The 12,885-nt window shown below is 49.5% G+C and overlaps 1 protein-coding gene across 4 annotated transcripts in view; it reads left to right on the top strand.

Moving 5' to 3' along the window:
- Positions 1–12,885, top strand: part of GABRA3 (gamma-aminobutyric acid type A receptor subunit alpha3) — a 72,424-nt gene that overhangs the window by 7,703 nt on the left and 51,836 nt on the right. For 3 of the 4 annotated variants that reach the window (XM_032701903.1, XM_032701904.1, XM_032701906.1), the window contains exons 2-3: positions 8,102–8,206; positions 12,188–12,309. In XM_032701903.1, coding sequence (XP_032557794.1) covers positions 8,124–8,206; positions 12,188–12,309 — 205 coding nt within the window. In that variant the 5' untranslated portion in view covers positions 8,102–8,123. Of the gene's footprint in view, positions 1–8,101; positions 8,207–12,187; positions 12,310–12,885 lie in introns of those variants that run through there. The other variant, XM_032701905.1, reaches the window with a different exon arrangement.

Genomic DNA, 12,885 nt, shown 5'->3' with positions numbered 1-12,885 from the left:
CTTCCTGTAGCGTCTCTCTTAACTTTCTCTTTGCCCTGGAGGATAAGGGATTTCGGGGTGTTTCGAGGTGATGCTGTTTTGGTGGAGTTTTGCCAGCCTGCCCTTCAGCCTGTGCCTGTGGTGTCTGGGTGCCCTCCAGCACACACAGGAACATGCACAGAAGTGAGAACCTGACCCTCCTGCTCTTTTCAGAGAGAGCTCCGAGCAGCTGGAAGGGTTGTGGCTGCACCGGGGCCCTCGGCACATGTTTGCCTGGAGGCTGCTGTGTCCTTTCCTCTGGAATCTCCTCCTGGTTGGCAGCGTGCAGCAGAGCCCAGCGTGTGGGGAGGCACAGATGCATTGTCTGCACCGCTGCGAGACTCTCTCGGCACTGGGTGGCTGCTGCTTTTCCTCGCTTTGGAGCTTCTTTTTGCAAGTCTGCATCATGGAGCTTTTCTCCTCCTGCTCTTTCTCCTTTCCTCTTCCTTCTTTGTCTGTAGACTGCTGCCTGTCCCACTTCACCCTCAGCTTCTTGTTCGTTTTTTCCAGCTTAGTCTGTTCTTTCCCCTCAGTTTCTTTTTGTCTAAGTAGACCATGTCCTCTTCAGCCTGCTTCTCTCAACACTGGGGATGCAGCCCAGCCCCTCATCTCAGTCAGAGTATTCCTGCCAACTGTTTACAAAAAGTAGCACAATACCCAGGCTGAACGCTGACATAATTACATACCCAGCCAGAGAGTGTAGTAAATAATCCAGCTTTTCAAGCTTTTGCCCAGTAGTGAGTCTTTTGCCATCTCCTTTGCCCATGGGCTAAATGTATTGTACTTGGCTTGCATTTACTTATATTCTGGAAACACGAAGTCAGCGCAGTTGGCGCAGCCGTGTGTGGTACCATGTCTTGCACCATGTACATCACTGTGCCCGTGTGCACGGTGTGTCTGAGGATGCACCACACAGCTCTGCTCCTGGGTCAGGCTCTGGCTGTCGTGCTTGGCGAGCGTGAGGGCTGTCAGGGAAGGGACAGCTGCTGAGGTGTGGACATTGTTCCATCAGGGAAGGAAAAATGGCTGTGGGGTGAAGGTCAAAAGCGCCAGGGAAAACCGCAGGGCTTGGCAAGCAGTGTTTGCACTGGTGAGGGTGATAGTTTTCCAGAGATTTGTGTGTGCACGATTGCAGACTGTGGGTATTGTCAGCACGGTTGTATTTCCAGTTGTGCTTGTGAGCCTCAGTCTGTCTGCAGTTGCCTTGATTGTGAGTCAGTCTGTCTGCAGTTGCAGTAGCTGTGAATCAGTGTCTGCCTGTAATTATGTGGTTGAATCAGTGTTGGCTTGTTACACTATGAGTGCAAACGGTTTCCCATAGCAGTTGTGGGTGTGAATCACTCTACAGTCCCTCTGGATGTGTTTCTTAGTAGTGAGATGCAATACTGGGATTAATTTTGTTTTGATGAGGAAAAGCTGTCAAGTGGCTTTTCACTTTGAAAAAATTAAAGCTGGGTTGGGAGTTGGGCACAGACCTTATGTCTTCGTTACCAGCAGATCCACTTACAGAAGAGACCCGCTCTGAGGCTTGCTCTCAAGATTTACGTGTTGATCTAAACCTTTAATTTCTTTGCTTTGTTCCCCCGGTTCCGAGTGTCCTCTTCCGCTGGCATCTCTTGCAGAGCTGCAGACGACACATTTGGTAACCATCACGTGTGCCTCGTACCTTCTGTGTGTGTGGCAGATTCATGGGAGGGTTGTTTATGGCTTGTGCAGTGTGTGTGTGTGTGTGTGCAGGGACGAGCCAACGTGTGCCTCTTGGGTAGGTAAGCACAAACATTTTCATGCCTGTGAGACGAAGACCGTGTGGTTCCTCTGCCACGCGCCCCTCACTGCGAGCCAGCGCTGTTCCTCTAAGTAGATGGTAAACAGCAAGTTTGATTCAGGTAGGCGGAGGTTCTGCTGCCTGTTGTCGTTCTCTGCTTTCTATAAATCACTGTACTAGCTTCTGGCCTTCAGCAGCACCTCAGTGGCTCAAGGCTAAACTAGAGGCAAGTGGGAGAAATCCGGGCTGCCTCAGGTAATGGAAGCAGAGCACTCGCCTCGGTCCAGGGTAGCAAACCCAGCCTGCCCCTGAGCTGGCTGGTGCAGGTAGAGCGTGATGCTGGCAGGGCTGGATTGCTTCCAGTATGTGCTGGCTTGGGTGTCTGTGCCTGTGCTGTGCATCCCAGTGAGCTTGTTTCAGAACAAAGGGATGCAAACAACCTGGGATGCAAAGGGATGCGAGACAAGGGTCTTCTGAAACACTGCGGTGTCTTATTTTATCGTTTCTAGGCTTCCAGAGGAACCATTGCTGCCCCTGCCCTCAAATGAAAACGTATTTTTCTTCTGAGGGACCCTCCTTTTCAGCTGAAACGATTGAGAACTGAAGGAAAAACTCCCTAACAGGGACCCAGGGCAGTATGTGCATCGCCTGCGTTTATTGTGCTGCGCTGAGCGCTTGCTGGCTGCTGTCTCTGCAGGGAGAGCTTGGAGCTTCACCCAGAGAAGCACTAAAGAGGCACAACAGAGATCACCAGAAAACTGGTGGGCTCACGGGGTTGGGGACAGTTGGACAGAGCACAGCCCGTGCAGGCTGGATGATTTTGCAATCCTGGAGAGGTGTTGAAGGATCTCTCCTGATGCCTGGGACCTGTTTTGCAGAGGCTCCAGTGCAACGAGGAAGGGCTTTAATGAGCTTCTTGTGCTGTGCAAATGCACCTGACATTTTGGGGTAAATATGCAGGTGTTGTGAGGTCATCTCTAGCACTGTGCTTGGCTGTGCTACTGTGCAGGTGGGTGGATAGTGCTTGACACCACCAGGCTCTGGATCACCCTCTTCTCCCTGCATGGAAGTGCTCGTGTTCGGGCTTTGGGAAGAAGAGGCAGCTTCAGTCCAAATCTGTTTTCCAGCTGGCTTCCCAGCATCAGCTTCTCATTGCACACCCCTCCTGAGATACCTGACTTGGTAAAAGATGTGGAAGTGCTGCAGGTCCTGGGGGCTGAGTGGGAGCTGTTGGTGCTCAGCATTCCTTCAGCTGGTGCCGCCAGTGTCCGTGCACGGCGTGTGGGAACGCTGATCAAATGACATTGCAGGTAGGCAGCGTCTCTGGGTGCAGTTGTGGGGCAAATATACCCTTAGGGCTGCTTTGTGAAAGCTGCCTGCATGGGGAGACTATTGCTAAGTGAATCAGATTGTTTCCTTGGCTGTGTGTGTTCCTAGGAGGCAGCAATTTGGGTGACATAGTGATGGGACTCTCACAAATGAACCCAGTTGGGTTTATGGGCCTCTTCTGCCTTCATTTCCTTTCTGATGCTCACAGTATCCCCCTTTCTGGGCTGTTCTCCCAGGGTTTTTTTGCAAGCTTTACCTTTCAGTCTCCACCTCCAGAGCTCTATCTGTCTTTCCCTTGTCAGCAGTAAGCCTGTGCTAATCACTCTTTCCTAGGAAGGCATTTCAGAATATTTAATGGTTTCTAGAACAAGGATTTCTGGGAAGATTTGGCTCAGGAGATACCCAATGTTAGCATAGTTACCAGGGTACCTTGCTGATCTGGAAGGTTCCAGCACTTTTTTTGGTTCCCAAACCCACTAGGTTTGGTTCCACCCAGTAGGAGCAGGGGCTGTCGTGAGGAGAAGGAAGCTTTTCCAGTTCCTTGTTCATAGCATATCCAAGAGGAAGGCTGTGTTTCTCTGGAGTGTTCTGCTGCTCTGGAGGTTGGACAGACAGGCTGTGTGTGTTGGAGAGGAGTGGGTATGTTTATCAAGCCATTAGGTATGTGGTTATAAAGACACCTGCCAAATTCCAGAGTGCACAGTATTGTAAACTTCAAGTACTACTAGATGCCAGCTGCAAAGTGTTAGCAGGGCTCCTTAGAAAATCTGCATTGGATTCAGCTGTGGAGGTTACCAGCAACTGCACAGTTAGTGATGAATGTGTTTGCTAACTGTGCCATTAAGGAGTGAGCAATGGACAGATGGAGGAAGGAGATGCAGAGCTGCTTTGAACACACACTGTCCCAACAGACTCCATCTTGCACAGACATAGCTCAGAACCAGAAGCTCTGGGGTGATGCTCTTTGACTTACATGAAAGAGGGGTCAGTCTAAGGAGTTGTACCACTTTTCTGAGCTTAGGAATCTTGGCATTCTGGTTTTTTTCTTCATGAACACTATGCAGTTTTCCCTTCAGTAAGTCCTAGTGAAAGATTCGGGTTTTTTTTTTTCTTCTTTGAGACTGTTAACATTCAATTAACATTCCTAAACCCTCACTTGGTTACCGTGCACTTAAATGCACGTTGCATCCTCCCCCACTACTCCCAGAGGATCAGGGATCCCTGCAGGTGTTCAGATCGAGATGTTGGCTGTCTCACTGTTGCCACTTTGCTGAGTGGGAAGTGACAGCTGAATAGCCTTCTGCAAGGACAGCACCAGTAGGGGTTGGAGGAGCTCCAGTGTTACTTTTCCCAAGGCACACTGGTGGGTGTTTCCATCCCTTCCCTTTGCTGTGCACCCAGGGACCCCCTCGCCTGCTCTGCCAGAGCCTCCTCTCCAAGACCAATTCTCCTGTGCCAAGTCTGAGGAGCTCAGTTACTGGGCTGTTGAAACCAGGACTGATCTTACAAACTGATTTTTACTAGAGAGGCTGTGTGGCCAGTGGCTATTGGGCTTATGAAGCACCTGCACAGGCTGGGATTTTGTGTGTCCCTGTGGTTGGTGCTGGGCCTGGACTAGCTAAAGTCCTGGGAAAGGGGAGAAGCAATGCTGAGAGCTGCTGTGCCATGGGAACCACACTAGGATCTGGCTATGGGGAGCTTTGGAAGACCCCTTAAACTGTCTGAAGGGTGAAATCTCCTCCTCTGCAAAAGCCTCCTTGAATTCTCCAGAGAATTCTCCGTGTTTCCTGCTTGTCAATAGGGTGATGAGCAGTGCTGGAAGGGGGTTGTTCTTTCTGCTGCTCCCCCATCACTGCCTGGTCAGCCCTGGCTCAATGGCACAGGGCTACCAGGGTTCAACGCCAACAGTTAAAGCCCTTGTGTTCTTCAGGAATGTCAGCCACCATCCTCAGGACTGAGTCTGCTTCTCAATCCATCTCTGAGTGTAAAGTAGCCAAGGAACAAGGAAAATGCCACACAGCATCTTCTATCCAGCTCCACAGGAAAAACACAGTGCATGAACCAAAGGAAAGGGGTAGAAAACAGTGCCAAGCTGTTTTCCAAGCTGCATTGTCCTTCCTGAGTCTGCAAGTGCAGCCATAGCAAACCATCACACCCCAATTTGGGGACATTCTCAGTGTGAACAAACTGAGACGTGGCTGGCAAAATATTCACTTGGGCAAGTGGTGAAAACAGATTTTTCCTCTCAGTGCAGCTATATAGAACAGGTTCTGATGCTTAAAATAACTTAAGCACATATTTGACTTTATTCAAGCAGCCCTGTTATCCTTGGCTAGCACCTTCCTTCAGCAGAACTACCCAAAGTAGAAAATGAGCCCTTCATCTCTCTGTAATATTGAAGGAAAACTGTATGAACAAAGTTTTGTGGAAATACAGTGGTTTAGAGCTTCTTGGCACAAACAGGAACATCTTATATACACTTACATGGAAGGTATAAGTGCTTCTGGCTTTTGACACTGTTCCTGTCCCTCTGAATTGCCTTGTTGTTCCATTTTCAGGTACTCTTTTCTTTAGAAGCTCTGTTCCACCTTTGGTGCACATTATCCCCCACCCATGGTCTCACCAAATCTGATAAAGATGGTCCCAGATGTTCTAGAGGAGTCAGAACAGGCCCTGCAGAGCCAAGAGGCACCTGCTGCAAATCCAAAGCATCCTCATTGGTGTGGTATCCCTGGTCAAAGTCTGCTGGCAGTGCAAACTCTGCCAAAACAAGCCATTTCTCAAAATAAGCAGTTTGATGGGAAAATGTTTATTTCAATGAAAACTTTTAGCTGTGGTGGGGGGAGGGAAGAGGGAAGGCAGCAATGGTTCTTTTTTTTTTTTTGCTTTTGGCTAGTGTTTGAAATTGCCTTAGGAAAAAAAAAATCAGTTAAATCCTATTGTATAATATGCAAGTTGAAGTGAAATGAAAGGGAAAAGTTGAAAGGAAATCTGTTAAGGAGGTGCTTATTGAAGGACTTCTGGATTTGCCTTGTAAGAAACATCAACATTTTAGCTGTCCTTGTTGTGATTTGGAATGAGTCTGCCCAAAATGTTGGAATTTCCCACAGAGCAGATGTTCAGCCTGTTAATTTGTGCTTCATCAGCAAATACTTGAATTTCCAAGACTGTGTGTCCCTTCTGAGCTGGGAAGTGGCGGGAGCCAGGGGAACCATCCCAAATCAGGGCTTTTCTCACCAGATGTGTAGCTGTGTCTATGCCAGAGGCTCCTGCAGCCTCCTTTGGTGGGAAGGCTGAGCTTCCCTTGGTAGCATCCTGATTAAATAAGGCCCAAGCACACTGGGCCTAAATTAATCCCTGCATTGATATTTGCAAGGATTTTAAATGAGTGGTGGGGAGGAAGATACAGGTGACTGGAACCCCGTGCTATTTTTCCCCCCTGTGCCTGCTGTTGGTGAATTATCTTGCCAGCAAAAAAGCTGAGGTGGGTGGTAAGGACTGGTAGTGTCTGGCTCTTATCTTCTGCCTGCCTGGCAGCTCATGTCCTCCTAGACATGCTAAAAAGCAAGGACCAGGCATAGCATGCAGGGAGACTTTAGGGCCAAAATGCTGTGGGGTGACCAGGGGCAGAGATTTAGGCTCTTCTCAATGCAGAAATGTGACATAACACATGGCCCAGCCTGGCCTTGTCACCCTTCTCCTCTTCCAGTTATCTGTGGCAGGGGTAGCCAAATACACATTTCTGCATAAAGATGACATGAGTGTCCTCCAGGTATTTCCATCCTGCCTGGCTGAGCTCCCTCTGCATGGGATTTCTGCTGGGAGTTCCTGTCTCTGATGTCCCTGTGCAGAAACCCCTGCTTCTTGGTGGCACTCACACAGTTCACCTGCCCTCTGCATCCTGGGGCACCCTCCACCAGCTGAGAATTGCCATTCACGTGCTGGGGGGGGTTGGCTTTCAACCCAGGGTCTCCTTCCTTCAGTGTTGGAGGGAGCTGCCTGAGGCTCTGCAACGTTGGTGCCCGTTGAGTGGAGAGATCCAGAGGTCAGATTTGACTGGCACAACGGCATCTTGCCCTGGTTTTCTGCATGCTAGGATTGAAGTGAGCCTCCACTGATGGCTTTGGGGGCCCCCACTGGCCATTTGTGCCTGTCTGGCACAGAGCTGAGTCTCTGCTGGGCTGAATCCCCCCCATGCCAACGTGAGGTGTCAGGACGGGGAGACGTCACGACAAGCTGTATTTATACAGGCTGTTGCTTGGCAGTGCTGCTCCAAGGTGCATCAACATAATGACACACATAAAAGGGGAAGGCAGTTAAATGTGCAATAACATCACAATAAAAGTAAAACTGAGCATTAATGAAAAATCTGAGCGCACTAAGTGTAGTACAGTCGAACGTTCCCACCACCTTGGGCCGCGCTGCTCAAACTTAATAATAATTTCTGGCAGTGTCATTACCAGAATGAAATGAGGGCCTAACTGTCTAGAAAAATATGTTTTGGGGGGAAAAAAAATAAACGGGTCTTGAGAGTCTGCAAGTGGCTCTGCTGCATAGATGTCCCCAAGGTAGCACAGGTACCAGGGAACTGGGAACTGCTGCGAGGGGCAGATGGTAACTGAGACTATAGGCTGAGGTGGAGGAAGGAAAGATTGGAAGAAGAGCCAGTGTGGTCATTTTGGGAGTGGAGCTATGCACCTGGGGAGCTGCTGGCTCTGCTGTGAAGGTGGGGTGAGGGTTTGTTTGTGTATTTACATGCTTGGTTCTGACCTCATGATGTGACTTCCCCAGGGCCAACAGTGCTCCAGGGGATGCTGCTGCCTTTTGTCCCTGGGGTGGATCTCTGGGATTTCAAACACAGGACTCCAGAAATACCGCTGGCTAACATGAATGAACTGATGTGAAAAACTGAACTAACAGGATTGCTTTTCCCTAGTAAATAAAATCTCTTTTCTCTCCTCTCCTTCCCCTCTGTGCCTTCCCTGGCAGGTTTTGGAGGCTCACTGACACCATGGCGCTGAGGCTCCCAGGAGCGGGGTCCTTCTCTCTCGTTGGAGTCCTAGTCCTGGTTTTGGCTCTCCCTGCTGATGCTGGGTAAGGTGGTGAGTGCTGAGGCTGTTGGCCAAGGCTGCAGTCCTCTTGCTGATCTTAAATATGCCAGGGTCAGGACCTGCACGGAGTAGTCCAGGGCAAAGCACTAAAAAGCGTCGCTGCTGTGTTTGACCCTCCCCTTGTCCCTGTCCCTGAGCTTTTCACCCGGGGACTGTTCAGTCCCTCACAGCTGACATTAGCACTATTTGAGGCACTCTCACTAAGGACAGTTGTCAGCATTTTTTGCAACAAAACCTATTTTCAGATTTGGCCTCTGCACAATTCATTCTGGGCAGGGACTTGGTTTGCATGAGTTTTAACACGGAAGAGAGATTCTCCCCCCCCAGTTTCATTTTTTAATACTATTTTAAAGAAGAGAAAACTAATCTGCTTCAGCTGTTTGGTTGCTTGGGGTGTAATGACCCATGGTCAGCACACCTGATCCGCTGGAGCACTGGGGTTCTCTGCCAGCTCTCCTGGGTTTGCTGCTCTCCCTCTGCCCAGGTTAGTGTTCTGGGATGTTCAGGCTCCAGCTGTCCTGGCACAGGGAGTGCTGCTGCCAGCCTCACCTTCCCAGCCTCTGGGAGCTGACAGGAGACAAATCCTGTTAGTCTGTGACAGGCTCTGCAGCCCTCCTCTGCATCCCACCAGAGCCTTTGCTTCGTGAGCTCGGGGAAGCCTTTGAGAAAGGGAGGCAGAGATGCCACCAGCTGTGGGGAGGGAGGAGCTCTGCACAGAGGGAGAGAAGTGCAAATAATACATGACTTCTATAAAACATTTAGAAAAGCCTTTAGAGTGCCAGGTATGGACACTGGAGTGATGTTTGCTGAGTTACATGTCCAGCAGTGATCAAGGATCTTCATGCATGAGGTGTCAGTGCTGCTGCTCCTCCAGCACCCCCCCCTCCCCCCCCCCCCGTCCTGCCTGTTTTGCTTTGCCTGCTTGGATCTGACTTCCCAGAGGCATCCTGAGCGTGCCTTGCCCTGTAAATGCTGACCCTGCCCTGCCTGCAGAGGCACAGACAGCCCTGGGCACCTCCTGCCCCCTGTCCAGCTGCTGGGGCTCCCTCCCCATGATGGTTGGGGGGTGTCAGCAGCCCCTGTACCTCCAGCCCTGCCTCTGCCTTCCCCACTGCTGCTCTTTTCCTTCCCATCACACACTCACTGAAGCCACTGCCGATGCTCCCTCACCACCTGCCCCAAGGGGATTGCTTAGAATATTAGTCCACAGGAGGATTTGTTTTCTAAACTGTCTGTGAGGGGACCCCTGTGCAGAGGTTGCTGTGCTGATGTGGCACAGCTCCCCAAAGAGCATGTGCACAGGTGGCAAGGTAATGACTTTTCCTCAAGCCTGTCCTAATTAAATTTGCTGTAAACCTCTGTCCTCCCTGCCTAAAGGCTTTTAATTATTTTAAAACCTTGATCCCCATCCCTCTTTGCAGTTCCTTTATGGCTTGCTAAAGGGCAGCCTTAGCTTTACATTAAGGCCACTTGAGCCAGCCCAGACCAGGCTGGAGTGGGGAATTAGCCCAGATCAGGTGCCAGGCAGAGATGCTGCTACCTTTTCCCTGCCTGCACCTTCCCTCACCCTGCCTGCACTGCTCTTTCCCCAGCGCCTCCCGAGTGAATCCCACACTGCTCACGTTGAAGTCAAACCCTCAAATGTCAGGCTAAGTAAAACAGCTTTGAAATTTGTAAACTCATTTTTCCCATCACCGCGGAGCCTCCACCAGGAGTTCCCTCACAGAAATCGGTCCTCTCGCTCTTTACATTATGGGTAATTTTTAAAGATAGCCTATAAAACATTAATGAATGAGCTTTCATGAGCATGCTGGCTGTTCATAACTTATAGATGGTTATATACTCATCAGCAGACACTGGTAACTTTTAACCATGACATGTATTGAAAGCTGGTACAACTGGAACCCCACTAATTACAGTAGTCATTCGTTAAATTTCTCAGAATTCTACTTACCTGCAGGGAGTTCAAGTCCAGATGAAAAGTGAAAGTCAGTGCTTTGATTCAAATGGAAATGGGAAGTCTTGAAGGCTGTGATGCAGTTTGATGTTCTGGATCTGAGGTTGCTTTAGGGCTGGGCCAAGTGTTATCCCGACCATGCCTCACCCCCACATCCCATGGGAACTGCAGTTTAAGCACTGTTACCCTCTTTGGGCTCCTGTAGGCTGAGCTTCCTGGCTTGACCATTTCTCCCAGGATAGCAGCTCTTGCTTTGCTAAAAACAGAGGCTGAGTGGTCTTGTGAGAGGTGGGATCCAGCCCCTGGAGAAGTGAACCCCAAGCACTTGAAATGCAGTTTCCCTGAGTGTTTGGTCATTGAAGGCAACAAAAATTAGTGTGAGAGTTGCCCCAAATGGAATATTTCAATTAACTACAGCATACTAAATAGTACTGGTTTAGTCTGGCTCTAAAAATACCCATATCCTGCCCTCAAATCTTCCTTTTTTGGTAGAAAATACCTTTTGCTCTTTTATCTTACAGAATCTGGGTTTTCTGTTGGGTGAACACTTTGACAGAAAACTCCAAGCCAGCTCTGCTACTTACCACCCACTCTATGATCCTACAGTGTATTTACAAATGGACCAGTAGTGTCAGGGGTAACTAGTCCAACCAGATGGGATACAGCAGGATTGAGCATTGAACTCCTTGAATTATGTTCCTTTTTCTGTTTGGTTTTTTCCCCCCAATTTCTTCCTCATGCATGCTTAAACCAGTGGCTGCAAAGAGCAACTGGAACAAAAGGAAATAAGGCTGAGGTGGAGAAGGAAAGGGGCAAAACCCTTAGAAAGCAACTATTTAGGGGCTTCTCTTCCCCCAGCTGTGGGGAGCAGGGCACTGCTCTCTCCACTCCAGCAGCCTTTTCTCCCCTGCCTGGCTGGGCATCCTCAGCCATCCTGCTGCCTCTCTGTGCCTCTTAATCTTTTTTTTTGCCTCAGTGGTCTCTCTCTTATTTCCTCTTCCATCTTCCTTGCAATCTCTTCATCTTTATAGATTTTTTTTTTCTTTTGGTTTTCTGTTACTTAATCTTCTGCCTTTCCATTTGTTCTGGTCCTAACAGCTATTTCTGCTGGGGAAAGCTGCACTTGAATCCACAGCACTGGTACTCTGTGTTGTCTGAAATCTCTTTTAAAGGCAGGTGGTTTCAGAAGGATTCACAGGCTCTTTTTCTGTTGATTGAAAGGGAGACACAAAACGCAAATGTAGTATTTGAGCCCCTTGTGTTTGCAAAACTGCATTGAAGATTTTGTTCAGCAAGATGAGCTTTGTTTGAGAAATTTACTACTTGTTTTATTCCACCTGGGGCAGAATACATTCTGAGGAAATCATCTTGTTTGGGGACTTCCAGGCTTCTTGTGTTGAGCAGATCTGGGAACGTGAAAAATCATTTGTTTTTATAAATAGGGAAAGTTCAAGAAACTGCAGAAAAGGTTTGTGAAGTGTTTTAATGATGGACTCAGGCTTCAAGCCTGCCTTACAGAATTCCTACTTTTCTGCCTCCCTTCCCTTTTCCCGGGGGCAGGGAACACTGAAATGGCAAATAACTGGCATCACTCCTTCCGTGCTGCCTGCAGGGAGATACTGGCACTTGAATAACTGCGGTGCCCACAGCCTCTGTTCATACAATGGCCATTCCTGGGGCAGGGATGGATGCTGGGGTGGGGGAAGACTCCCTGTTAAAACGGGGCTCCTGAACCACTGTCCATGGTGCTGCTGGCCCTGAGCACGGAAAGATGGGCAGGGGGTAGGGCGGGTGCCTCAGTGCTGAGGTGTTGATTAGAGATGCCCTGTGGGGCATCCTGCAAGCACATCACTCTGCCAACAAGTGTGCCCCGTCCTGCAGTTCAGGCTGGAGCAGGAACCAGCATCCCTTCATCCCCTGTAACTGTTCACAGCACGTACTCTGAAGGCAGGTTTCTCTTCTGATGATGTTTTTTCCTCTTTTTTTTTTCCCCTCCCCCTGTGCCAGGCTCTCTCAGAAGCACGTTTCAGACGTCGTTGATGACAGCAAAGACAACATCACCATTTTCACCCGCATCCTGGACAGGCTGTTGGATGGGTACGACAACCGCCTGAGACCTGGGCTTGGAGGTCAGTTCGGTGGAGAGATGATGCTTCCCACAGCTGTGCAGCTCTAGAAAGGAGAGGCAGTGCAGATGACTTACTGAAAAGTCAGGAGGAGAGGCTGGTTCAGTGCCAGAGTCAGTCTGTGGTTTCCCTCTTTTGAGTCGGTGCTGTTTTGTTGGTTTTTATCTTGTGGGATGGGAAGTGCCAGTCTCTGAGTGCTGGGGTCACCTGTGACATTACAGTGACAGGCCTGTAGATGGAGCAGCAATGAATAAACTTATTGCTACTATTTTCTAGGCATTAGCATTTCAGAAATGCTGATACATTCAAGAATTAAAGAAAGGCATTGAGGTGCTGGAGCTTGTCCAGAGGAAGGGCAGTGGAGCTGGTGAAGGGTCTGGAGCACAAGTTGGATGAGGAGCAGCTGAGGGAGCTGGGGGGGGGCTCAGCCTGGAGAAAAGGAGGCTCAGAGGGGACCTTCTCCCTCTCTACAATTCCCTGAAAGGAGGTTGCAGCCAGGTGTGGGTCAGTCTGTTTTCCGAGGTAACAACTGACAGGGCAAGAGGAAACAGCCTCAAGTTGCACCAGGGGAGGTTTAGA

Source organism: Chiroxiphia lanceolata, chromosome 14, assembly GCF_009829145.1.
Source record: "Chiroxiphia lanceolata isolate bChiLan1 chromosome 14, bChiLan1.pri, whole genome shotgun sequence".
Lineage (NCBI taxonomy): Eukaryota > Metazoa > Chordata > Aves > Passeriformes > Pipridae > Chiroxiphia > Chiroxiphia lanceolata.
Note: the sequence above shows the minus strand (reverse complement) of the source record. Positions and strands in the feature narration are given on the sequence as shown.